General features: G+C 37.4%; 3 protein-coding genes across 6 annotated transcripts in view; 1 reads left to right on the top strand and 2 right to left on the bottom strand.

The window, feature by feature from the left end:
• The first annotated feature begins 827 nt into the window (after positions 1-827).
• Positions 828-3,174, top strand: LOC125779430 (uncharacterized). The gene is made up of 3 exons (XM_049460791.1): positions 828-2,387; positions 2,449-2,605; positions 2,670-3,174. Exons 1-3 carry the CDS (start codon positions 2,255-2,257, stop codon positions 3,172-3,174), a joined length of 795 nt encoding a protein of 264 aa, XP_049316748.1. The 5' UTR covers positions 828-2,254.
• A 54-nt stretch (positions 3,175-3,228) lies between these two features.
• On the bottom strand, positions 3,229-14,806 carry LOC125779357 (putative nuclease HARBI1). 4 transcript variants are annotated; one of them, XR_007423265.1, is made up of 4 exons: positions 5,220-9,440; positions 4,499-5,146; positions 4,053-4,420; positions 3,229-3,991 (listed from the first exon to the last, which is right to left on the bottom strand). XR_007423265.1 is itself a non-coding variant. In XM_049460672.1 (4 exons), the coding sequence occupies exons 2-4, from the start codon at positions 4,810-4,812 to the stop codon at positions 3,651-3,653; spliced, it is 1,023 nt and encodes a 340-aa protein (XP_049316629.1). In that variant the 5' UTR covers positions 4,813-7,463; positions 14,682-14,806; the 3' UTR covers positions 3,229-3,650. The 4 variants fall into 4 exon arrangements, 2 of the variants coding, with proteins under 2 accessions (XP_049316629.1, XP_049316628.1); XM_049460672.1 differs by adding an exon at positions 14,682-14,806 and having other exon boundaries at positions 4,499-7,463; XR_007423264.1 differs by having other exon boundaries at positions 4,499-9,440.
• Positions 9,516-23,595, bottom strand: part of LOC125779380 (putative nuclease HARBI1) — a 150,025-nt gene continuing 135,945 nt past the window's right edge. The window contains exons 3-5 of the mRNA XM_049460715.1: positions 10,786-12,058; positions 10,340-10,707; positions 9,516-10,278 (exon numbers count right to left, since the gene is read on the bottom strand). Coding sequence (XP_049316672.1) covers positions 9,938-10,278; positions 10,340-10,707; positions 10,786-11,099 — 1,023 coding nt within the window. The 5' untranslated portion in view covers positions 11,100-12,058 and the 3' untranslated portion in view covers positions 9,516-9,937. The remainder of the gene's footprint in view (positions 10,279-10,339; positions 10,708-10,785; positions 12,059-23,595) is intronic.

Here is a 23,595-nt window from a genome sequence, read left to right as displayed (position 1 = left end):
AATCGAAATTTACTAGTATTCTACAAAGTTATTTTTATCAAACAAACACAAGTTTACAAGGTGATACATCCAAGTGAACAACCTCAGGAAAAACCCTCAACTCATCATTACAACCACAAATCTCAACCCAGGAATAAAGGAATTTAAACTCGCAACAGGTTACATTAATAAAATAAAATAACATAGATTTACATATTTATATCTACAAATAACACACTTAACCATTATTGGTTACACACATTTATACAGCCACATATTCATATATACACAATGAAACATTAAACTCACAATTGATAACGATTATACTGAACGAAATATCTTTTAATTAAATGCAATCGCCCCCCTTACGTCGACATACCCCGACATATATATGTATATAGTAGTTATAATTATGTCTTTGTATTTGCACACATGAATTGTTAAATATGTAAATTGAATTTTTCTTTATTAATTATTTTCTCGATCTTATTTAGGTTAAGTGCGGATGAATAAAGTTTCTGTTTTTTGCAATGTTAATTTTTGTAGTTAAGTCTAATAATTTCTTGTGAACATCTCCGAGTATTACAGTGTACTTTGTTTTAGTGTAGTCATATTTCTTTAATAAATTTTCAAGGTTGAAATTGATGATTCTTTGTTGGTTATTATTTTCAATTAGATTATTTATAGAGTTTTGTATTTCGATTATACCGTCATGGTCCGGAACTCCTGTTATGAATTTAAGAGCTGATCCCAGAAAGTCTATACTTCTTTTTGTTTATTAATTTGGATTTAAGTGCTTTTATGCGGTTCACTAACGCTTCTAGTTCAATGTCTGCATTCTTCACTAGGTCCTTAATTTCTTCGAAGGGTTGTACATAGTATTGTTGTTAGGTTAGATTATGGTACAAATATTCCTCATTGTTAAAAATGTATGTAGGATCTGTTTAAGTTAATACGTATTTTCTATCCTTCAGATCCGTTATCGTTTTCCGTCTCTTCCCTATCTTCAGATTTTATCACTATTTGGTGAAATCCTGATTCTTAGTCGAGTGTGGTGAGGTAACTCGCGATCGTCAAATTTTGTAAGGCCATGGTTATATCTGGAATGGGGTATCTATCAGGAATGGTTTGTTTATTTAGTTTTTGGAAGTCTATGACCATTCTTCTCTTTGGTTGTCCTTGTTCGTTATTTCCCTTTTTTATACCGTCTAGATTGATTCATTATAGGCACTTTTACTTTCTTGTATTATTGTATTTTCTAATAATTTATTAATTTTTTTTTACGAATTCATGATCAGAATTTGGAAAAAGATATTGTGTAACCCATACTGGAGTTTTAATTTCTGCCTGAATGGTAGTAGAGTAGTATTCATTCTGGTAGTTATTTTTCATTAGTTTTTTATTTGCACATGTGCTTCAACCTACAAAAGAGGTATCCTCTGTAACCACCACACCAACAAAAATTTCAGCCATCAACAATTCCACAAAATCTTAAAATACTCATAGAACTGCCGACAATGACTTGGCTAGTACATCAAAACAAAACACAGAGGTCACCTTTGCACCCAACTCATCAATAAAATCTTTAACTAGCAAAAGTCACTCACCAAACGCCAACAATAAGCATATTTCCATCAACAAGCCTACATCGATCAGTTCAGACTACAACAGTGGTCGGCATTTCATAGCAAAATTTTGCAAACTAACTTCACACGTACGCTTACGCTCTATCGTTCAGTCGTTGTCGAGCCATCAACGAATTATAGGCTAGTTAGTGAACAACGCAGAATCGTGGGTCGTGTCAGCTGGGACGACCTATCTTATGGGCGCGCAATGTAACTGCACAGTGAAAAACGCTACTCCCTTCTCTCTTTGACGTGGGATGACGTGAGAATCTGCGACATTTGGATTTTTGTCGTCGCAAACGTCTCAGCTGATTGCTCTCTCACAACGCAGGGTTGCCAATATCGATATACTGCAGTAATTATCAACTTTTATAATTCAATCTGTTCAATATGTTTGAAATTTTCTTAAAATAACTCAAAATCAGAGTCGAATGCTATTATTTATAAATATATAAACTATTTTTAATAGTTTGTTTTTAGTTTTGATATTTTATATTGTAAAAAATTGTAATTGAAAACAAAGATGTGCTCAAAACTATATATGCGTATTGGGCAATGGCAACATTGTTCAAATGAAAACAAGCGCCATTAAAACAAACGTCAAATCAAAGAGTTTGTTGGATTTTTAATTTGTGCGTATAAATAAAAAAATGGATGACGAAAAACTTATTAGTTTAGTGGAAAGTAAAAGTGAGTTGTACAATAAGAGCAGTCCTTTTTACAGGCTGCAATCAAGAAAGGATGCCTTGTGGAACGAAATTGGGAGGGAATTGAACGCAAGTGGTAAGTTGCTTTGTTATGTTATTGTTTATGTTGTTAATAATAAATAATTATATTTTTATAGGAGAAATGTGTCGCCGTAGATGGCTGACACTTAGGGACCGGTACGGGAGGGAAGCGCGGAAGGCTAACGCCCCCTCAGGCAGCGGGACAGAATTTCAAAGACAGTGGCATCTATTAGATTCAATGAAATTCCTCAAGCCACATATTTTGCCGAGACCGTAAGTTTTAGTTTATTAAATGAATATACATACTTGTATTTGAAACAAAATCTTAAATTTACAGGATTAGATTTTCACACAATATTTGTGTAAACGATATTGCTACTGCTACGGGTCAATCAACAGACGAAACATTGGTACAAGGAGATGCGCAGGAGGAATCACCACCATTATGGCCCTTGTCGCCAATAGGAATATCACCGCCGTCGCCATCGCCTCCTTTCCCCGTGGCGCAAAGTATACCATCCCCGAGTCCTTCGGCATCAACCTCGGTTCCCTCACCATCCTGCTATACGCAAGTTGCAAACAACAGGGGTAGAAAGCGAGGGTCATCTGGGCCAACTTCTAGCGAGATTGACCAGAAGATGATTGAAGCCATCGAGGTTTTCAAACATAAAATCGAATCTATTCAACCTACCCAGCAGACTCAACAACAACAGAGTACAAATCCAGCTGTAAAATCATTCACCTCATTAATGGCTTCTATTTTAAACAAAATGGACGAGGCAAAGCAAGCGAGAGCTATGGAAAAGGCATTACAGGCTGTGTTTGATGTGCATAATGAGTAAACATGAAGATATTTCATAACAACACTGAAAGATATATTTATTTTTAAATTATAATTTTATATTTATTTATGTGTTTATTTTCGTTATCCATTAGTCCATTAGTAAATAAGTTTAAACATTGTTATTAATGAAAAAATGAAAAAAATGAAATGAATTGTTATTAATTAAAAAAATGAATGAAATGAAATAAATAATCTCATAAATTTAAAAAAAGGTGATTATTTTTAATAAGGTTCTCCAGGAGCATATGGTCCTCCTGTGATAGAGTCTATATTGTTCTGGAATGGTACAGATCCTTCATTTATAAAATAGTTAGCAAGTCTTTCGCGTAAATTAAACGCACTTGAAGGACCTCTACGCACTGAAGTTCGCATTGGTCGTAAAGAATTGTTTTCATTTTCGCGGCGCCACTCACCGGCATGAACAACGTTATGTCCTTCAACTCAATGTTCTCCGGACAATACCAGCGATTGTGATCATTCAACATTATAAAATTGTGTAAGGCTATGCAAGCCAACACAATTTTCTGGATTACATTCAATCGTTGTTTTCAAAATTCTCCACCGAGCAGTCAATATACCAAAGGAATTTTCTATGACTCTACGAGCGCGTGACAATCGATAATTGAAAATACGTTTCGTGTGTGTTAGATTAGCTCCAGGAAATGGGCGCATTAAATTATTTCGTAATGGGAATGCGGCATCTCCAACAAAAAAGTAAGGAAAAGGTTCCGGTGACACGTCAGACAGTGGCGGTGGTGGCAAAGGCAGAGTGTTTTGTATTAATGCATGGCCAAATGGAGTAAGTCGAAAGATTCCTGCATAAATAATAACAGAAATGCATTATACTATAATGTTAATCAATTTAATATACACTACCTCCGTCACTTTGACTTCCATAGCTGCCAATACTAACTGCTGTGAACGTATATTTCGCATCACATACAGCCATCAAAACAATGCTAAAGAATTTTTTATAATTGTAAAACATCGAATTGGAATTGGCCGGGCACTTAATAGCAACGTGCTTACTATCAATTGCACCGACACAATTCGGAATGTTCCACATATTATAAAAATCTTTTGCAATGTCCTTGTATTGAGACTCTGTTGGCTCGCTTACATAAATTGGGGAAAGTAGCTGCCAGATTACTTCACACGTCTCTAATATGATTTCGCGTACTGTTGTCTTTCCTAACTTATAGCTCCATGCAATGCTCTGCACCGACACGCCTTGTGACGAATAGCTAACAATTGTAAGAGAAGTACATATGTATATACATGCATACGTGTATTAATTCGCAAAACACAACAAACCAACTTACAGTAATACCAACGAGAGCCTTTCCTCGGGTCCAATCCGCTGCCTTGGCTTCTTCAAGGATTTCGATATCAAATTCAGAAGCAAATCATAAACGTCCGGCGGCATCCTTGTATGCAAAAAAAATTGTTCTGGTTCCCTATTTTTCATTACCAGAAAAGTTTTTATCTGGTAACCGCAAACGCCCCAGTTTTGATTGATTGGGCGAATTTTGTACCTTCTCTTTCGTTTTTTGTTTTTATACTGTTTATATAAATTATATAAAGAGTACAATTCGTACAATTCTAAAAGCATTTGATCAATATTCTCCACTTCCATGTTGCTGCTTACACAATTTTTGTTGAATTGTATGAAATGTCAAACAAATGAAATGTAAACAAAAGAGAACAGCTGATTTCTACGTTCTTGACACGTTCTCCACTGTGCACTCATTTTGCCGATAAGGAAGGAAAAGGAAGGAAGGAAGGAAGCGTTTTTGAGTGTTTCTACTATTGACATTACGCAAGACCATAGCGCAAAACGAAATATGCCCTGCGAGAAATATTTTATGATTCTAAATGCCTTTGATGCCATGCAATGCCTTTATGTTCCAAGTCTTTTAAAGATAATAGGGAATATATCCTCAAAAGACAATTTGTTAATTTTCATTATACTATTAATTAATAATAAAAATTGCTTAATTTTAATTCCAATTTCTCACTGGGCTACTATTTTTTCGTGCTCACCAACTCAGTGACAGATCCTCTCATGCCGACCACTGGACTACAACAACGTCTCACATTCAGCAAAAAATATCAGCTACAACTGTACCCAACAAGACTCTTTCTTAAATCCCAAACTTTTCAGTCCAACAACAGCCTCTTTCACTTCTAACTTAAACAACTCCTTAAACTCGCTTAATAAATATACTGACTTCAAAAATACTACTACCAACACTACTGTGCAATCTAATCCACCTAATCACGAAAATCTCTTTCCAACAACAAGAATTTCCAACGATAATCAATACTCTACTGAACATACTGAACAAATAGAAATTGACTCTGAATAAATACGCTTAGCTTTTACTCTCTTTTGAACTAGTACTCAATTGGTGACACTCAGCTTCAACTGACTGCTCATACGAGTTGAAATTCTAGCTCTCTTCTGTTTCCTTTTTCTTTTTTTCCTACATAGACCTTATGATTCCTGTTCAAAATTAAACATGTTCGTTGCTGCCAAAGCACGGACAACAATATTATATTTAAATATATATTTCAATGTTAAATACGATAAGAAATAATCTAGCTATTGTAATCATACAGTCCACTACTAATAGATATCTCTGTTCAAATATATTGAACATACGTACAAATAAACACATAAAAATATATGCATTGATATGCAGCATACAAACATATATGAGGCACATATGCATTAGGGTGGGTCGATTCCGGACTTTTTCTGATTCGGTATTTCTAATAGTGCGGAAAAGTTGCCTTAGTACTTCCTGATTCCAATGCAACTTTTTGTTTTGAGATCGGATTGCATCTTCAACCCGAACCTCGGCCTTGAAATTTCGGAAATTCGCCTAAAATCGTGAAATTGTCTACCTAGCCCCTGAAATACGCATCTCATGGCAAAATGTATAAAACAAAAGTTATTTGTCAAGTCATTTGCTACCGAAATGGTATATGTGATCATGGCCGTAGGACGAACCGTTCCCGAGATACGAGCGAAAAGGCGGCGCGCCACAGCGCAAGGTCAAAATTGTTTCAGCTCTCAGCTAACCTGTATTGGTCACCCAGAATCCACCGCGTGGAGGTAGCTGCTCTTCGGGTTCCTCCCAAGCCCAACCCAACCAACCAACCATATGTCAGGCTTGTTTTAGTCTGAATCTGTGTCAAATTTATTGATAAAATCAGATTTTGTACTAAACCTTGGCACTTGTTGCCTAGATTTCAGTGTAGAGCGTATAAAAAGATCACGAGATTGGGGGCCAATAACTTTAGAAGATGCCTCTGTCACCAGTTTGACGATTCTCTCGACTGCCACGGTGTGAGAGGGGAATTCACTAAATTTCCATACCTCTGCAGTGTCTCCCGACATTCTGTTGAATGGATGAATCGACAACCTTGCGCAGTTTAGCAGGTAAGTATCTCGACCTTTGAATTGTAGCATAGAGATGGCGCGAGCCATCTTTGATTTAACTGTTGAATCTTATTGAGAATCACAAAGGTGAGTAAACTGTAAGTATGTACTTGACCAAAATCTTTATTTCCTTTGTTGGTTTGTCAGTAGAAATGTATAATCTCAGAATTCTATTTCCACAGGTGAGCCAGCGAGATTTGCACATGTTACCTGGATGCATCGACGCTAAATCTGAGGAACATTGACCGGAAATAACAGCTTCTGATATTTTATAGAGATAAGCTTGGTCTGTGCTAAGTTGGGTCGGATTAATAACCTCAGAAGGTAATTGGCAGGATGGAAAACTTTCAAATTTGACAACAGGCAACTTCTCACAATAAGGGAGCAGTTTATCTATGTCGCCAGAGAATATATTTGGACTCTTTGAGACACCATCTATGTGTTCGAAAAGAGCACGGAATGGAAGTTCGTTGAAATGTAGAAGACAAACAACCCACTGTAATGGCCTACCTATTCTTTCTTCTAGTTTCCGAATGATTCCACCTTTCCAACCTGTGTTCGTGTTGGTGCCATCAGCACCGACAACTTCTAGATGTCTTGTAAATGTTGCCATATAGCTTGCGTCTCATCCTCAGCTTACCCGGAAGGAGAAGTGACGTGGCCAAAGTAATGACAACCAGGTTCCGCTATAAGAGAAATATGTATGTTCCTCTTTGACAGTGTCGCGGTAGTACTTTTCACCTTCGCTGACTTGTGTAAGTGTATTGTCTTTGCGGCCGTCAAAATACAGCCCATATACGGAGTCAATACTTTCGGTGTTCTGAAGCTTAACACCAACACTTTTTTTTGCCCGACTAATCTTGCATTTGTCAGTGACAAAGCTAGCCTGATCCTCTGTTATCAAACCTGCTTCTTTGGCATCCAGAAAAGCCGATGAAACAATCAAGGCCGCTGCTCTATCACATACTCCAAATCTTTGGGCAGCTAAAGCAGTGTGTTGTAATACTAGTGTGTTTTGTTTGGTTTTAGAGGATGGAAGAGAAAATTCATCAACAGCATCGTTTTTGGAAGAATTCATGTGCGACGCGCCTACATTGTTGTCGTCTGTATGAGAGTCCGGCTGATCTGAATGGTCACGTGTTCTAGCTGATACTTTTCTGGTAAGTGTTGATGTTGAATGACGTTTTGAAAGCTTTTCTTTACGTTCATTTTTCTTCGTAATCTTTTTTGTTTCAGGTAGATCAACACTTCCAATGCGACCAATTCTTGTGGTTCTCTTATCCAAGAGAAATGGTTGTTCGTTGATAGGAACTTTCCTTTCCTTTGGACAAGTGCAAGAAGAAAAATAAATGCATTTACAAGCAGCGATGTCAAATAATTTTCCGGCAGAAGAGACAAAGTCGTCTCTTTCAGAGCTCAAACCTATTGGGTTCCTTAAAAACATTTGTTTAAGAGTCAGAAATTTCTTATGGTATGTGGTGAGCATTTGTACAACTCTGGTGTGTGAAACTATCGGAATAGATGACTTTTTGAAAGTATTTTCAACCTTTTTTGCAACTATTTCTGTAACCTCTTTACTCCTAGGTTCATAGTTGTCGCCACGGAGTCGCCCAATACGAAATCTTTCCAACTGATAACACAAAAGAACATCCTGGTAAGTAGGTAACTGGGACTCAGAGAGATTGTACGGATATATACCAAACACAGGACATTTCTGTCTAAATTTAAATTTAGATACAGACATTTTGAGTTCTGTGTTTTGTTGAGAGAATATAAGTGATAGCACCTGGCGAAATCAACGACAAGAGTGAAGGAACTCGATGAAAAAATATTTATGTGGAGACCAGTCCGAACGTGTCGTATGGCGCAGGGAAATGAATGTAAGTGATAGAACTCGGCGAAATCACCGACAAGAGTGAAGGAACTCGATGAAAAAATATTTATGTGGAGACCAGTCCGAACGTGTCCTTTGGCGTAGGTGAATGAATGTAAGTGAGAGCACTCGGCGAAATCAACGTCAAGAAGTGTGGCAGCAAGCCGATTTTCACCTTGCGCTGTGGCGCGCCGCCTTTTCGCTCGTATCTCGGGAACGGTACGTCCTACGGCCATGATCATGTATACCATTTCGGTAGCAAATGACGTGACAAATAACTTTTGTTTTATACATTTTGCCATGAGATGCGTATTCAGGTGCTAGGTAGACAATTTCACGATTTTAGGCGAATTTCCGAAATTTCAAGGCCGAGGTTCGGGTTGAAGATGCAATCCGATCTCAAAACAAAAAGTTGCATTGGAATCAGGAAGTACTAAGGCAACTTTTCCGCACTATTAGAAATACCGAATCGAAAAAATTCCGGAATCGACCCACCCTAGTATGCATTAATAAGTGATACGCATGCACTCATGAAATACATACTAAACATATTTACTTAGGTTTGGGCAATTGATTACAAATGCACATGTGCACTTGAAAACAACCCAAACCAAGCAATATAAATTATACTTGTATGACAGCACACACACACACATATGTATTGTATTGTATATGTTAACATGGCAAATGTTAACAATTGCTAGCTAAATAATAATAATGCGTAATCAGCAATAACAACTAAAGCATAGCGGAAATGCATCTTTAGTTGCACAATATTTCCCACAGCAAAAGCCAGACGTTTGCATTAACATAAAAGCTCATTTTTCGGTGTGAGGCGGAAATCCAACACGCGCAATCCAAATAAGCCAATTCGGAGAATTGACAACATCAAGTCAACAAAGCAAAGCAAACGAGAGCTATGGAAAAGGCATTACAGGCTGTGTTTGATGTGCATAATGAGTAAACATGAAGATATTTCATAACAACACTGAAAGATATATTTATTTTTAAATTATAATTTTATATTTATTTATGTGTTTATTTTCGTTATCCATTAGTCCATTAGTAAATAAGTTTAAACATTGTTATTAATGAAAAAATGAAAAAAATGAAATGAATTGTTATTAATTAAAAAAATGAATGAAATGAAATAAATAATCTCATAAATTTAAAAAAAGGTGATTATTTTTAATAAGGTTCTCCAGGAGCATATGGTCCTCCTGTGATAGAGTCTATATTGTTCTGGAATGGTACAGATCCTTCATTTATAAAATAGTTAGCAAGTCTTTCGCGTAAATTAAACGCACTTGAAGGACCTCTACGCACTGAAGTTCGCATTGGTCGTAAAGAATTGTTTTCATTTTCGCGGCGCCACTCACCGGCATGAACAACGTTATGTCCTTCAACTCAATGTTCTCCGGACAATACCAGCGATTGTGATCATTCAACATTATAAAATTGTGTAAGGCTATGCAAGCCAACACAATTTTCTGGATTACATTCAATCGTTGTTTTCAAAATTCTCCACCGAGCAGTCAATATACCAAAGGAATTTTCTATGACTCTACGAGCGCGTGACAATCGATAATTGAAAATACGTTTCGTGTGTGTTAGATTAGCTCCAGGAAATGGGCGCATTAAATTATTTCGTAATGGGAATGCGGCATCTCCAACAAAAAAGTAAGGAAAAGGTTCCGGTGACACGTCAGACAGTGGCGGTGGTGGCAAAGGCAGAGTGTTTTGTATTAATGCATGGCCAAATGGAGTAAGTCGAAAGATTCCTGCATAAATAATAACAGAAATGCATTATACTATAATGTTAATCAATTTAATATACACTACCTCCGTCACTTTGACTTCCATAGCTGCCAATACTAACTGCTGTGAACGTATATTTCGCATCACATACAGCCATCAAAACAATGCTAAAGAATTTTTTATAATTGTAAAACATCGAATTGGAATTGGCCGGGCACTTAATAGCAACGTGCTTACTATCAATTGCACCGACACAATTCGGAATGTTCCACATATTATAAAAATCTTTTGCAATGTCCTTGTATTGAGACTCTGTTGGCTCGCTTACATAAATTGGGGAAAGTAGCTGCCAGATTACTTCACACGTCTCTAATATGATTTCGCGTACTGTTGTCTTTCCTAACTTATAGCTCCATGCAATGCTCTGCACCGACACGCCTTGTGACGAATAGCTAACAATTGTAAGAGAAGTACATATGTATATACATGCATACGTGTATTAATTCGCAAAACACAACAAACCAACTTACAGTAATACCAACGAGAGCCTTTCCTCGGGTCCAATCCGCTGCCTTGGCTTCTTCAAGGATTTCGATATCAAATTCAGAAGCAAATCATAAACGTCCGGCGGCATCCTTGTATGCAAAAAAAATTGTTCTGGTTCCCTATTTTTCATTACCAGAAAAGTTTTTATCTGGTAACCGCAAACGCCCCAGTTTTGATTGATTGGGCGAATTTTGTACCTTCTCTTTCGTTTTTTGTTTTTATACTGTTTATATAAATTATATAAAGAGTACAATTCGTACAATTCTAAAAGCATTTGATCAATATTCTCCACTTCCATGTTGCTGCTTACACAATTTTTGTTGAATTGTATGAAATGTCAAACAAATGAAATGTAAACATAAGAGAACAGCTGATTTCTACGTTCTTGACACGTTCTCCACTGTGCACTCATTTTGCCGATAAGGAAGGAAAAGGAAGGAAGGAAGGAAGCGTTTTTGAGTGTTTCTACTATTGACATTACGCAAGACCATAGCGCAAAACGAAATATGCCCTGCGAGAAATATTTTATGATTCTAAATGCCTTTGATGCCATGCAATGCCTTTATGTTCCAAGTCTTTTAAAGATAATAGGGAATATATCCTCAAAAGACAATTTGTTAATTTTCATTATACTATTAATTAATAATAAAAATTGCTTAATTTTAATTCCAATTTCTCACTGGGCTACTATTTTTTCGTGCTCACCAACTCAGTGACAGATCCTCTCATGCCGACCACTGGACTACAACAACGTCTCACATTCAGCAAAAAATATCAGCTACAACTGTACCCAACAAGACTCTTTCTTAAATCCCAAACTTTTCAGTCCAACAACAGCCTCTTTCACTTCTAACTTAAACAACTCCTTAAACTCGCTTAATAAATATACTGACTTCAAAAATACTACTACCAACACTACTGTGCAATCTAATCCACCTAATCACGAAAATCTCTTTCCAACAACAAGAATTTCCAACGATAATCAATACTCTACTGAACATACTGAACAAATAGAAATTGACTCTGAATAAATACGCTTAGCTTTTACTCTCTTTTGAACTAGTACTCAATTGGTGACACTCAGCTTCAACTGACTGCTCATACGAGTTGAAATTCTAGCTCTCTTCTGTTTCCTTTTTCTTTTTTTCCTACATAGACCTTATGATTCCTGTTCAAAATTAAACATGTTCGTTGCTGCCAAAGCACGGACAACAATATTATATTTAAATATAGGGTGATTTTTTAAGAGCTTGATAACTTTTTAAAAAAAAAACGCATAAAAATTTGCAAAATCTCATCGGTTCTTTATTTGAAACGTTAGATTGGTTCATGACATTTACTTTTTGAAGATAATTTCATTTAAATGTTGACCGCGGCTGCGTCTTAGGTGGTCCATTCGGAAAGTCCAATTTTGGGCAACTTTTTCGAGCATTTCGGCGGAATAGCCCGAATTTCTTCGGAAATGTTGTCTTCCAAAGCTGGAATAGTTGCTGGCTTATTTCTGTAGACTTTAGACTTGACGTAGCCCCACAAAAAATAGTCTAAAGGCGTTAAATCGCATGATCTTGGTGGCCAACTTACGGGTCCATTTCTTGAGATGAATTGTTGTCCGAAGTTTTCCCTCAAAATGGCCATAGAATCGCGAGCTGTGTGGCATGTAGCGCCATCTTGTTGAAACCACATGTCAACCAAGTTCAGTTCTTCCATTTTTGGCAACAAAAAGTTTGTTAGCATCGAACGATAGCGATCGCCATTCACCGTAACGTTGCGTCCAACAGCATCTTTGAAAAAATACGGTCCAATGATTCCACCAGCGTACAAACCACACCAAACAGTGCATTTTTCGGGATGCATGGGCAGTTCTTGAACGGCTTCTGGTTGCTCTTCACCCCAATCGCGGCAATTTTGCTTATTTACGTAGCCATTCAACCAGAAATGAGCCTCATCGCTGAACAAAATTTGTCGATAAACACATTTCGAACCGAACACTGATTTTGGTAATAAAATTCTATGATTTGCAAGCGTTGCTCGTTAGTAAGTCTATTCATGATGAAATGTCAAAGCATACTGAGCATCTTTCTCTTTGACACCATGTCTGAAATCCCACGTGATCTGTCAAATACTAATGCATGAAAATCCTAACCTCAAAAAATCACCCGTTATATATTTCAATGTTAAATACGATAAGAAATAATCTAGCTATTGTAATCATACAGTCCACTACTAATAGATATCTCTGTTCAAATATATTGAACATACGTACAAATAAACACATAAAAATATATGCATTGATATGCAGCATACAAACATATATGAGGCACATATGCATTAGGGTGGGTCGATTCCGGACTTTTTCTGATTCGGTATTTCTAATAGTGCGGAAAAGTTGCCTTAGTACTTCCTGATTCCAATGCAACTTTTTGTTTTGAGATCGGATTGCATCTTCAACCCGAACCTCGGCCTTGAAATTTCGGAAATTCGCCTAAAATCGTGAAATTGTCTACCTAGCCCCTGAAATACGCATCTCATGGCAAAATGTATAAAACAAAAGTTATTTGTCAAGTCATTTGCTACCGAAATGGTATATGTGATCATGGCCGTAGGACGAACCGTTCCCGAGATACGAGCGAAAAGGCGGCGCGCCACAGCGCAAGGTCAAAATTGTTTCAGCTCTCAGCTAACCTGTATTGGTCACCCAGAATCCACCGCGTGGAGGTAGCTGCTCTTCGGGTTCCTCCCAAGCCCAACCCAACCAACCAACCATATGTCAGGCTTGTTTTAGTCTGAATCTGTGTCAAATTTATTGATAAAATCAGATTTTGTACTAAACCTTGGCACTTGTTGCCTAGATTTCAGTGTAGAGCGTATAAAAAGATCACGAGATTGGGGGCCAATAACTTTAGAAGATGCCTCTGTCACCAGTTTGACGATTCTCTCGACTGCCACGGTGTGAGAGGGGAATTCACTAAATTTCCATACCTCTGCAGTGTCTCCCGACATTCTGTTGAATGGATGAATCGACAACCTTGCGCAGTTTAGCAGGTAAGTATCTCGACCTTTGAATTGCAGCATAGAGATGGCGCGAGCCATCTTTGATTTAACTGTTGAATCTTATTGAGAACCACAAAGGTGAGTAAACTGTAAGTATGTACTTGACCAAAATCTTTATTTCCTTTGTTGGTTTGTCAGTAGAAATGTATAATCTCAGAATTCTATTTCCACAGGTGAGCCAGCGAGATTTGCACATGTTACCTGGATGCATCGACGCTAAATCTGAGGAACATTGACCGGAAATAACAGCTTCTGATATTTTATAGAGATAAGCTTGGTCTGTGCTAAGTTGGGTCGGATTAATAACCTCAGAAGGTAATTGGCAGGATGGAAAACTTTCAAATTTGACAACAGGCAACTTCTCACAATAAGGGAGCAGTTTATCTATGTCGCCAGAGAATATATTTGGACTCTTTGAGACACCATCTATGTGTTCGAAAAGAGCACGGAATGGAAGTTCGTTGAAATGTAGAAGACAAACAACCCACTGTAATGGCCTACCTATTCTTTCTTCTAGTTTCCGAATGATTCCACCTTTCCAACCTGTGTTCGTGTTGGTGCCATCAGCACCGACAACTTCTAGATGTCTTGTAAATGTTGCCATATAGCTTGCGTCTCATCCTCAGCTTACCCGGAAGGAGAAGTGACGTGGCCAAAGTAATGACAACCAGGTTCCGCTATAAGAGAAATATGTATGTTCCTCTTTGACAGTGTCGCGGTAGTACTTTTCACCTTCGCTGACTTGTGTAAGTGTATTGTCTTTGCGGCCGTCAAAATACAGCCCATATACGGAGTCAATACTTTCGGTGTTCTGAAGCTTAACACCAACACTTTTTTTTGCCCGACTAATCTTGCATTTGTCAGTGACAAAGCTAGCCTGATCCTCTGTTATCAAACCTGCTTCTTTGGCATCCAGAAAAGCCGATGAAACAATCAAGGCCGCTGCTCTATCACATACTCCAAATCTTTGGGCAGCTAAAGCAGTGTGTTGTAATACTAGTGTGTTTTGTTTGGTTTTAGAGGATGGAAGAGAAAATTCATCAACAGCATCGTTTTTGGAAGAATTCATGTGCGACGCGCCTACATTGTTGTCGTCTGTATGAGAGTCCGGCTGATCTGAATGGTCACGTGTTCTAGCTGATACTTTTCTGGTAAGTGTTGATGTTGAATGACGTTTTGAAAGCTTTTCTTTACGTTCATTTTTCTTCGTAATCTTTTTTGTTTCAGGTAGATCAACACTTCCAATGCGACCAATTCTTGTGGTTCTCTTATCCAAGAGAAATGGTTGTTCGTTGATAGGAACTTTCCTTTCCTTTGGACAAGTGCAAGAAGAAAAATAAATGCATTTACAAGCAGCGATGTCAAATAATTTTCCGGCAGAAGAGACAAAGTCGTCTCTTTCAGAGCTCAAACCTATTGGGTTCCTTAAAAACATTTGTTTAAGAGTCAGAAATTTCTTATGGTATGTGGTGAGCATTTGTACAACTCTGGTGTGTGAAACTATCGGAATAGATGACTTTTTGAAAGTATTTTCAACCTTTTTTGCAACTATTTCTGTAACCTCTTTACTCCTAGGTTCATAGTTGTCGCCACGGAGTCGCCCAATACGAAATCTTTCCAACTGATAACACAAAAGAACATCCTGGTAAGTAGGTAACTGGGACTCAGAGAGATTGTACGGATATATACCAAACACAGGACATTTCTGTCTAAATTTAAATTTAGATACAGACATTTTGAGTTCTGTGTTTTGTTGAGAGAATATAAGTGATAGCACCTGGCGAAATCAACGACAAGAGTGAAGGAACTCGATGAAAAAATATTTATGTGGAGACCAGTCCGAACGTGTCGTATGGCGCAGGGAAATGAATGTAAGTGATAGAACTCGGCGAAATCACCGACAAGAGTGAAGGAACTCGATGAAAAAATATTTATGTGGAGACCAGTCCGAACGTGTCCTTTGGCGTAGGTGAATGAATGTAAGTGAGAGCACTCGGCGAAATCAACGTCAAGAAGTGTGGCAGCAAGCCGATTTTCACCTTGCGCTGTGGCGCGCCGCCTTTTCGCTCGTATCTCGGGAACGGTACGTCCTACGGCCATGATCATGTATACCATTTCGGTAGCAAATGACGTGACAAATAACTTTTGTTTTATACATTTTGCCATGAGATGCGTATTCAGGTGCTAGGTAGACAATTTCACGATTTTAGGCGAATTTCCGAAATTTCAAGGCCGAGGTTCGGGTTGAAGATGCAATCCGATCTCAAAACAAAAAGTTGCATTGGAATCAGGAAGTACTAAGGCAACTTTTCCGCACTATTAGAAATACCGAATCGAAAAAATTCCGGAATCGACCCACCCTAGTATGCATTAATAAGTGATACGCACGCACTCATGAAATACATACTAAACATATTTACTTAGGTTTGGGCAATTGATTACAAATGCACATGTGCACTTGAAAACAACCCAAACCAAGCAATATAAATTATACTTGTATGACAGCACACACACACACATATGTATTGTATTGTATATGTTAACATGGCAAATGTTAACAATTGCTAGCTAAATAATAATAATGCGTAATCAGCAATAACAACTAAAGCATAGCGGAAATGCATCTTTAGTTGCACAATATTTCCCACAGCAAAAGCCAGACGTTTGCATTAACATAAAAGCTCATTTTTCGGTGTGAGGCGGAAATCCAACACGCGCAATCCAAATAAGCCAATTCGGAGAATTGACAACATCAAGTCAGCAGTTGGCCAGTGCAACTTAGCTTAGATTTTAAGTAAATTAATTTTTAAGCTTTAGTCTTAGTTCTGTACCCGAACCATAAACAAATAAATAAAATTTTTTTTAAAAGAAATTTATATAAAATTTCTTAACTGGCGCCCAACGTGGGGCCTTCGCTAGTCGCGTATATCGATAAATACATTTCGCGGGTGTATCCGGATAATACTCCACCCCATAGACGGCGAAGGCTTGGGCTAGGACTCAACAGAACAGAAGTGCAGGAAAAGAGGCCCCCTAGTCGCCAAACAGCAAACGGGAAGCGCGAGACGCTAGCCGCCTGCCCAGGAGAATGTTCCTGTTATTAAAGTAAGAACTAATTTTAAGCATTAATATTAATAATTTCATACATGTAAAAGGAAAATTTTTTTTAAATATAAAAAGTGAAACTCTTTAATGTAAAACAAACTATGCAAATGTGAACACACTCTAAGTGACATAATTTAAGAAAGAGAGTGTAATCCAGAAAAAATTAATTGAACTAGACGAGATAATATTATATCGAAAATAAATAAATAAATAAAAATATCGAAAATAAGCTAACTAAAAGTGAAATTTAAAGAAAGAAAATTAATTTAAGAAAAAAAAAATAAGAATTGGAAAAGAACGTTTAATTGCGTATAAAAATTCCAGGGCCAGTTTTTTAAAAAAAAAAAAGAGAACTTAAACTTAAATATATACAACTTATTAGTTTTAGACATCCTAGTTTTAATATACATAAATACGTATATATCTAAACAAAGGCTTGTACAGCCAATAACTTACTAAAACCAAACCATATAATATAGCTTAATTCTGCGATTCCCAACACTAGGGACCCTCCAGAATAGAAAAGCCCTCCTTCCCAGAAGGAGTAATAAAAACAATAATAATCCTATTCATAATAAGGGCTCGTACAGCCAATAACTTAATACACATCAAATATAATATTTGCTTAATCCTGCGAATCCTACGGGACCCTCCAGGGTAGAAAAGCCCCTAAAATAAATAAAAATAAAACAAATTAGATTCGTAAGATCAGCCAAAATTCAAGCCAAACTTTTAAACATATTTAAGAAATATGGCTAATCCTTCAAACCTAGTTCGACCACCCGTGCTCAGCACACTCCCTCCTCAACCAGCTCCTACCACCTCGAACACATTTAACATGGACCAACTGACGAATATAATAACAGGGGTTGTAAAAAACATTTTTCAACAAGAAGGGCGAAACTTAGTTCAAGCCGCCCTCAATCCAAATGCGAATTTCTCAGATTTTTCCGATATTTCAATTGACTCTAACTTCGCAAATAATGTCTCTGAATTAGACAAAATACCAGATGTGGTACGATGTCTTCGGGAGTTCTCCGGAAATCCGGGAGAATTCACATCTTGGAGAAAAAGCGTGGACAGGATCCTCCAGATATACGAGCCTCTAAGAGGTACCCCCAAATATTATGGGATCCTCAATGTCATTCGCAATAAGGTTGTAGGCAATGCCGACATTGCTTTGGAGTCGTATAATACTCCGCTCGACTGGAAGGCTATCGCCAGATGTCTGACGCTTCACTACGCAGATAAGCGCGATTTGGGTACACTGGAGTACCAAATGACTTCACTTGTGCAGGGTAACCTCACAATCCAGGAATTCTACCAGCGAGTGTACTCTCACCTTTCTCTGATCCTTAATAAATTAGGATGCATGGAAGTCGGCGCAGAAGCCATGCACCTTCTAACTCGTACGTATAGGGATAAAGCCCTAGACACGTTCGTTCGCGGACTCAAAGGAGATCTACCGAGACTCCTTGGAATGAGGGAACCAGCAGATCTCCCTCAGGCACTCCACTTGTGTCTCAAACTAGAAAATCAAACCTTCAGGTCACATTATGCCTTGAGCAATAATAACAATATCAGCAGGAAACCACAAGAGTTTCGTCCACCACTACCTCCTAGAAGGATGAACAATGAGTTTTACCCCGAATTGGCATACATGCCCCAACCAAGGTTGTACGCAGCCACTCCACATAGACCACCGCAAATGAACTATCAAGTTCAACGCCAGCAACAGGCACCCCAATATGCACAACAGCATTACAATCCACCACCACGTCCTTTGAATAAACCACAGCCACGTCCAGAACCAATGGACATTGACCCATCACTGCGAACTAGGAATATTAATTATATGAATAGGCCACGTAATAATGACCCTATTAACAAAAGACCTCCTCCTGGCAACCCTCCAGCTCCTGTGCCCCCTAATAAAATCCAAAGGAATTTCCATATAGATTCCGAACAACCCCAAGCTTACTATCCTACCACGACAATTGACGAGCAGACGAACGACAACTCTAGCCATTACGATGACGAATGTTACAGCGACAGAAATGATAGAGATCAGGACGATAGCTACATAGACACGACTGACCTACATTTTTTAGAATGAGTCACTCTTCGCTGCCCTATGTTGAATGCAGGCTGAAGAGTGGAGATATTGTGAAAATTTTAGTAGATACAGGATCTACGAAAAACTATATACGATCCTCTATCGTGCCCAATCCAATAAATAACGAAAGCATTTTTTTTGCGAAATCCATAGCAGGAGACATAGAAATCAAACAGCATACCTTTCTAAACCTATTTAACTCAGACAAAAAACTGAAATTCTACCTCCTCCCAACTCTGACATCATTCCATGGTATTATTGGGAATGATAGCCTTAAAGAGCTTGACGCAGTCATCCACGTAAAAAATAACTTCATGGAGTTAGAAGGCAATACCAAAATTAAAATCAAGCAGCTAGCTTCAAGATCTATTAACAAAATAGATACTAAGGAAGATAACTTGTCACAAAAACATCAGAAGGAAATTAATAATTTAGTCAAAAATTTTTCTAATCTCTTTACTGAACCAAACGATAAACTTACCTATACCACTAAAGTCATAGGAGAAATCAGAACGCACAAGGACACTCCCGTTTATACAAGGTATTACCCTTACCCAATGTCATTAAAAGGAGAAGTCGAAAAACAAATCAACAAAATGTTAGACGATGGCATCATTCGACCATCAAGATCCCCTTATAATTCACCCGTTTGGGTCGTAGCTAAAAAGCCCGATCCTCAAGGCAATAAGCAATACCGAATCGTTATTGACTACAGGAAGCTTAACTCGATTACTGTAGCAGACCGTTACCCAATACCCCAAATTAATGAGGTACTATCCCAGCTTGGGAAAAACAAATACTTTTCCGTTTTGGATTTAAAGAGTGGATTCCATCAAATCCCTCTCAAAGAATCCGATATTGAGAAAACAGCTTTCTCAATAAACAATGGCAAATACGAATTCACAAGACTGCCATTCGGACTCAAGAATGCCCCTTCAATTTTCCAGCGAGCCTTAGATGACATCCTTCGTCATCACATTGGGAAAATTTGCTATGTCTATATCGATGATATAGTCGTTTTCAGCAACTCTGAAGAAGAGCACATCCTCCACTTAAACCAAATTTTCAAAACCCTTGAAGACGCAAACATGAAAATACAAATAGACAAATGCCATTTTTTCAGGGACTCAGTAGAGTTTCTAGGATTTATTATTTCCTCAAAAGGAATAACAAAGAATCGCTCAAAGGTAGAAGCAATAGCTAAAATACCTTACCCCACAAATATTAAGCAACTTCGCTCATTTTTAGGCCTTTCCGGCTACTATCGTCGCTTTATTAAAGATTACGCCATGCTGGCTAAACCCCTAACCATACTCTTAAGAGGGGAAGAAGGACGTATATCTAAAAACAAGTCCAGCAAAATCAATATCGAATTGGATGAAGACGCAAAGGATTCCTTCAACAAAATTAAAAATTCACTCATGTCTGACGACGTCATACTTTCCTATCCTGACTTCAATAAAGAATTCCATCTAACGACCGATGCGTCAAATTTTGCAATTGGTGCAGTCCTTTCGCAGGACAAACACCCCATCGCCTTCATCTCTCGAACACTAACCAAAACAGAAGAAGCCTATGCTACGAACGAAAAAGAGTTTTTAGCAATCATCTGGGCCTTAAACAATTTCAGGAATTATCTATACGGTTCAGCCAAAGTAAAAATTTATACAGACCACCAACCCCTTACACAGGCCCTCAGCAATAAAAATAATAATTCCAAAATGAAACGTTGGAAAGCCACACTGGAAGAATACAATCATGAACTCCATTACAAACCAGGCACAACTAACGTGGTAGCCGACGCACTATCAAGAACGCCTCCCGAACCAATTAATGCCTTGTCAGTAACCCAGCATAGTGACGAGAGCTCATCTGATAACTTAATTTGGCATGTAGAATCCCCAATTAACGTTTTCAAAAACCAAATCTTCTTAAATTCAGGCCCAATTTCTACCTATCAATTCAAGATAGTATTCCCCACATACCATAGACACGTCATTGAAGAACCGGAGTATAACTCAGAAATATTAATAAATCTCCTAAAAAGGTACCTAAACCCCTCCATAATAAATTGCATCAAAACCGACGAAAGAACTATGGGTAAAATTCAAGAAATATACCCGATCCACTTTAGTAACTATAAAACCAGGTTTTCTCAACTCCAAGTCCAGGATGTGACAGATGAACAGCAACAAGAAGAAATAATCATAAATACCCATAAAAGAGCACATAGGAATTCTCGTGAAAACAAACTTCAAATTTTAGAAAAATACTATTTTCCCTCCATGACCAAAACAATAAAAAGAATTATTCAGCAATGCTCAGTTTGCAAAGAAAATAAATACGACCGCCACCCTACCAAACCAAAATTAGAAGAAACCCCTATTCCACAATTTCCAGGACAAATCTTACATATTGATATTTACATTACTGAACGAAATTTCGTCCTTACAGCCATAGACAAATTTTCAAAGTATGCCCAAACCAAAATCCTTCGCTCCAGAGCCGTAGAACACGTTAAGGAACCTCTCCGCGAGCTACTGTTTCAATTTGGCGTACCAGAAACGGTAGTTATAGATAATGAAACGTCCTTGAATTCAGCTTCCATTCGATTTTTAATGGAAGATACCCTAAATATACAAATTTTTAGAACACCACCATACGCAAGTTCCGTAAATGGTCAAGTAGAGCGATTTCACTCGACCCTCACAGAAATAATGCGCTGTTTAAAAGCAGAGCGAAGTTTCACCTCATTCGCCGAACTCCTCGATAACTCCGTCTACGAGTACAATTTTTCAGTCCACTCCTCTACAAGGAAAAAACCAATAGAGGTATTTTTCGGGAGAAGAATATCCACAGACCCAAGCCAATTTGAAAGAGCTAGGGAAGAAATTATCTCAGAACTAAGAAATAGACAACTAAAAGATCTTTCCTACCATAATAAAGCCCGTCATCCAATTAAAACATATGACCCTGGAGAAACAATTTACGTTAGGATAAACACACGACTAGGAACCAAAATATCTCCAAAATTTAAAAAAGAGGTAGTAAAGGAAGACAAAAATTCCACCGTCTTGACAGAATCAGGAAAAGTAGTTCATAAACGCAATATAAAAAATCAAAATTAAAATTTTTGTTTCCAGACAGCTCCTTATTTACCCGGTATTCGCATCAATAGACATTTATGACTACTCCGCGGCACAAATAGTTACGATAAATGACGGACTAGTAAAAATCCAGAATGGAGACTTCAGGCTAATACACAAAATCGACCTCAACAAGTACGAACAATTTCTGACGGACATGTACAGATTCACCTCTTCGGACATACCCAAGGACACAATCCTTTATCCCATCCTAAAACACGAATTAACCCAATCTCTTCAAATTTTAGATACAATAAAACCTGTCGAAAGAAGACAGAAAAGATCCATAAATAGTTTAGGAACGGCTTGGAAATTCATAGCCGGAAGCCCCGATCACGAAGATCTGGATGTAATAACCAAAAATCTTAATGAAATTAATAATAACAATAATAAACAAGTACTAATTAACAATATTTTTAACGAAAAAATTAATAACATTAGCATGATAGTAAATAATCTTCTTAATAACATAAGGAAAGATACTTATATAGAAAACGAGACTATTATAAATTTACAAAATAGAATTAGATTAATAAAAGAAGAGTTGATTAACATTAAATACGCCATACAGTGGGCAAAGAAAGACATTTTAAATACATTATTGTTAAATAAAAATGAAATCGAAATTGCGTTAGAAAATTTAGAAAATGACGAAATACCTTTCAAAAATGCTGAAGAAGCACTAGAAATATCAAATATAAATGTAATCAGTCAAAATATGACAATATTTTACATGGTAAAAATACCATTAACTATTAAGGAAAATTTTCAAAAAATAATTATAAGACCAGTTGTAAAACAAAACAAAATTATAATTAATGTCAAATTTGATAAAATATTAAAGGGTACAAAAGATACCTATGGAATTAAAGAAGAATGTAATAATTATAAGAAAATTGAGATTTGTAAGCAAACTCAACTAGTAAATATAAGTAATAGTAGTTGTATACCTAGAGTAGTAAATAGCCTAAATTCATCTTGCACTGTAACAAACGGCCAACATATCCAACAAATTGAAGAATTAAAACCTGGCACCATATTACTTAATGGCTTCCAAGGAGTAATAGATGCTGACGGAATGCAGAAAAATTTATCAGGGACACACCTTGTTAATTTTCATAACTCAACGTTAAAAATAAATAATCAATTTTACATTAATTACGATTTGGTTCCACTGCCGGCAATCCCAGCAGTCCTGCAACCAGCACCAATTGAAAGAAATCGAGTTGAATTACTTTCTCTCCAGGCCTTAAAGGAGTTTCATATTGACAACATACGAAGAATAAATCTTCTGAAGGCAGCAACGATATCCAATAGCTCCCTTTCACTTGGAGCCGTTGCAACTATCATTCTCGGTTTAATATTTTTTCGGAAAT

The sequence above is a fragment of the Bactrocera dorsalis genome, chromosome 6 (assembly GCF_023373825.1).
Source record: "Bactrocera dorsalis isolate Fly_Bdor chromosome 6, ASM2337382v1, whole genome shotgun sequence".
Lineage (NCBI taxonomy): Eukaryota > Metazoa > Arthropoda > Insecta > Diptera > Tephritidae > Bactrocera > Bactrocera dorsalis.
Note: the sequence above shows the minus strand (reverse complement) of the source record. Positions and strands in the feature narration are given on the sequence as shown.

Coding starts and splice junctions, on each gene's coding strand:
- LOC125779430 (XM_049460791.1), top strand. CDS start 2,255: ATGGATGACGAAAAACTTATTAGTTTAGTGGAAAGTAAAAGTGAGTTG. Junction 2,388..2,448: donor GAGGGAATTGAACGCAAGTG/GTAAGTTGCTTT, acceptor ATATTTTTATAG/GAGAAATGTGTCGCCGTAGA. Junction 2,606..2,669: donor CCACATATTTTGCCGAGACC/GTAAGTTTTAGT, acceptor TTAAATTTACAG/GATTAGATTTTCACACAATA.
- LOC125779357 (XM_049460672.1), bottom strand. CDS start 4,812: ATGGAAGTGGAGAATATTGATCAAATGCTTTTAGAATTGTACGAATTG. Junction 4,421..4,498: donor AGGCTCTCGTTGGTATTACT/GTAAGTTGGTTT, acceptor TACAATTGTTAG/CTATTCGTCACAAGGCGTGT. Junction 3,992..4,052: donor TGGAAGTCAAAGTGACGGAG/GTAGTGTATATT, acceptor TTATTTATGCAG/GAATCTTTCGACTTACTCCA.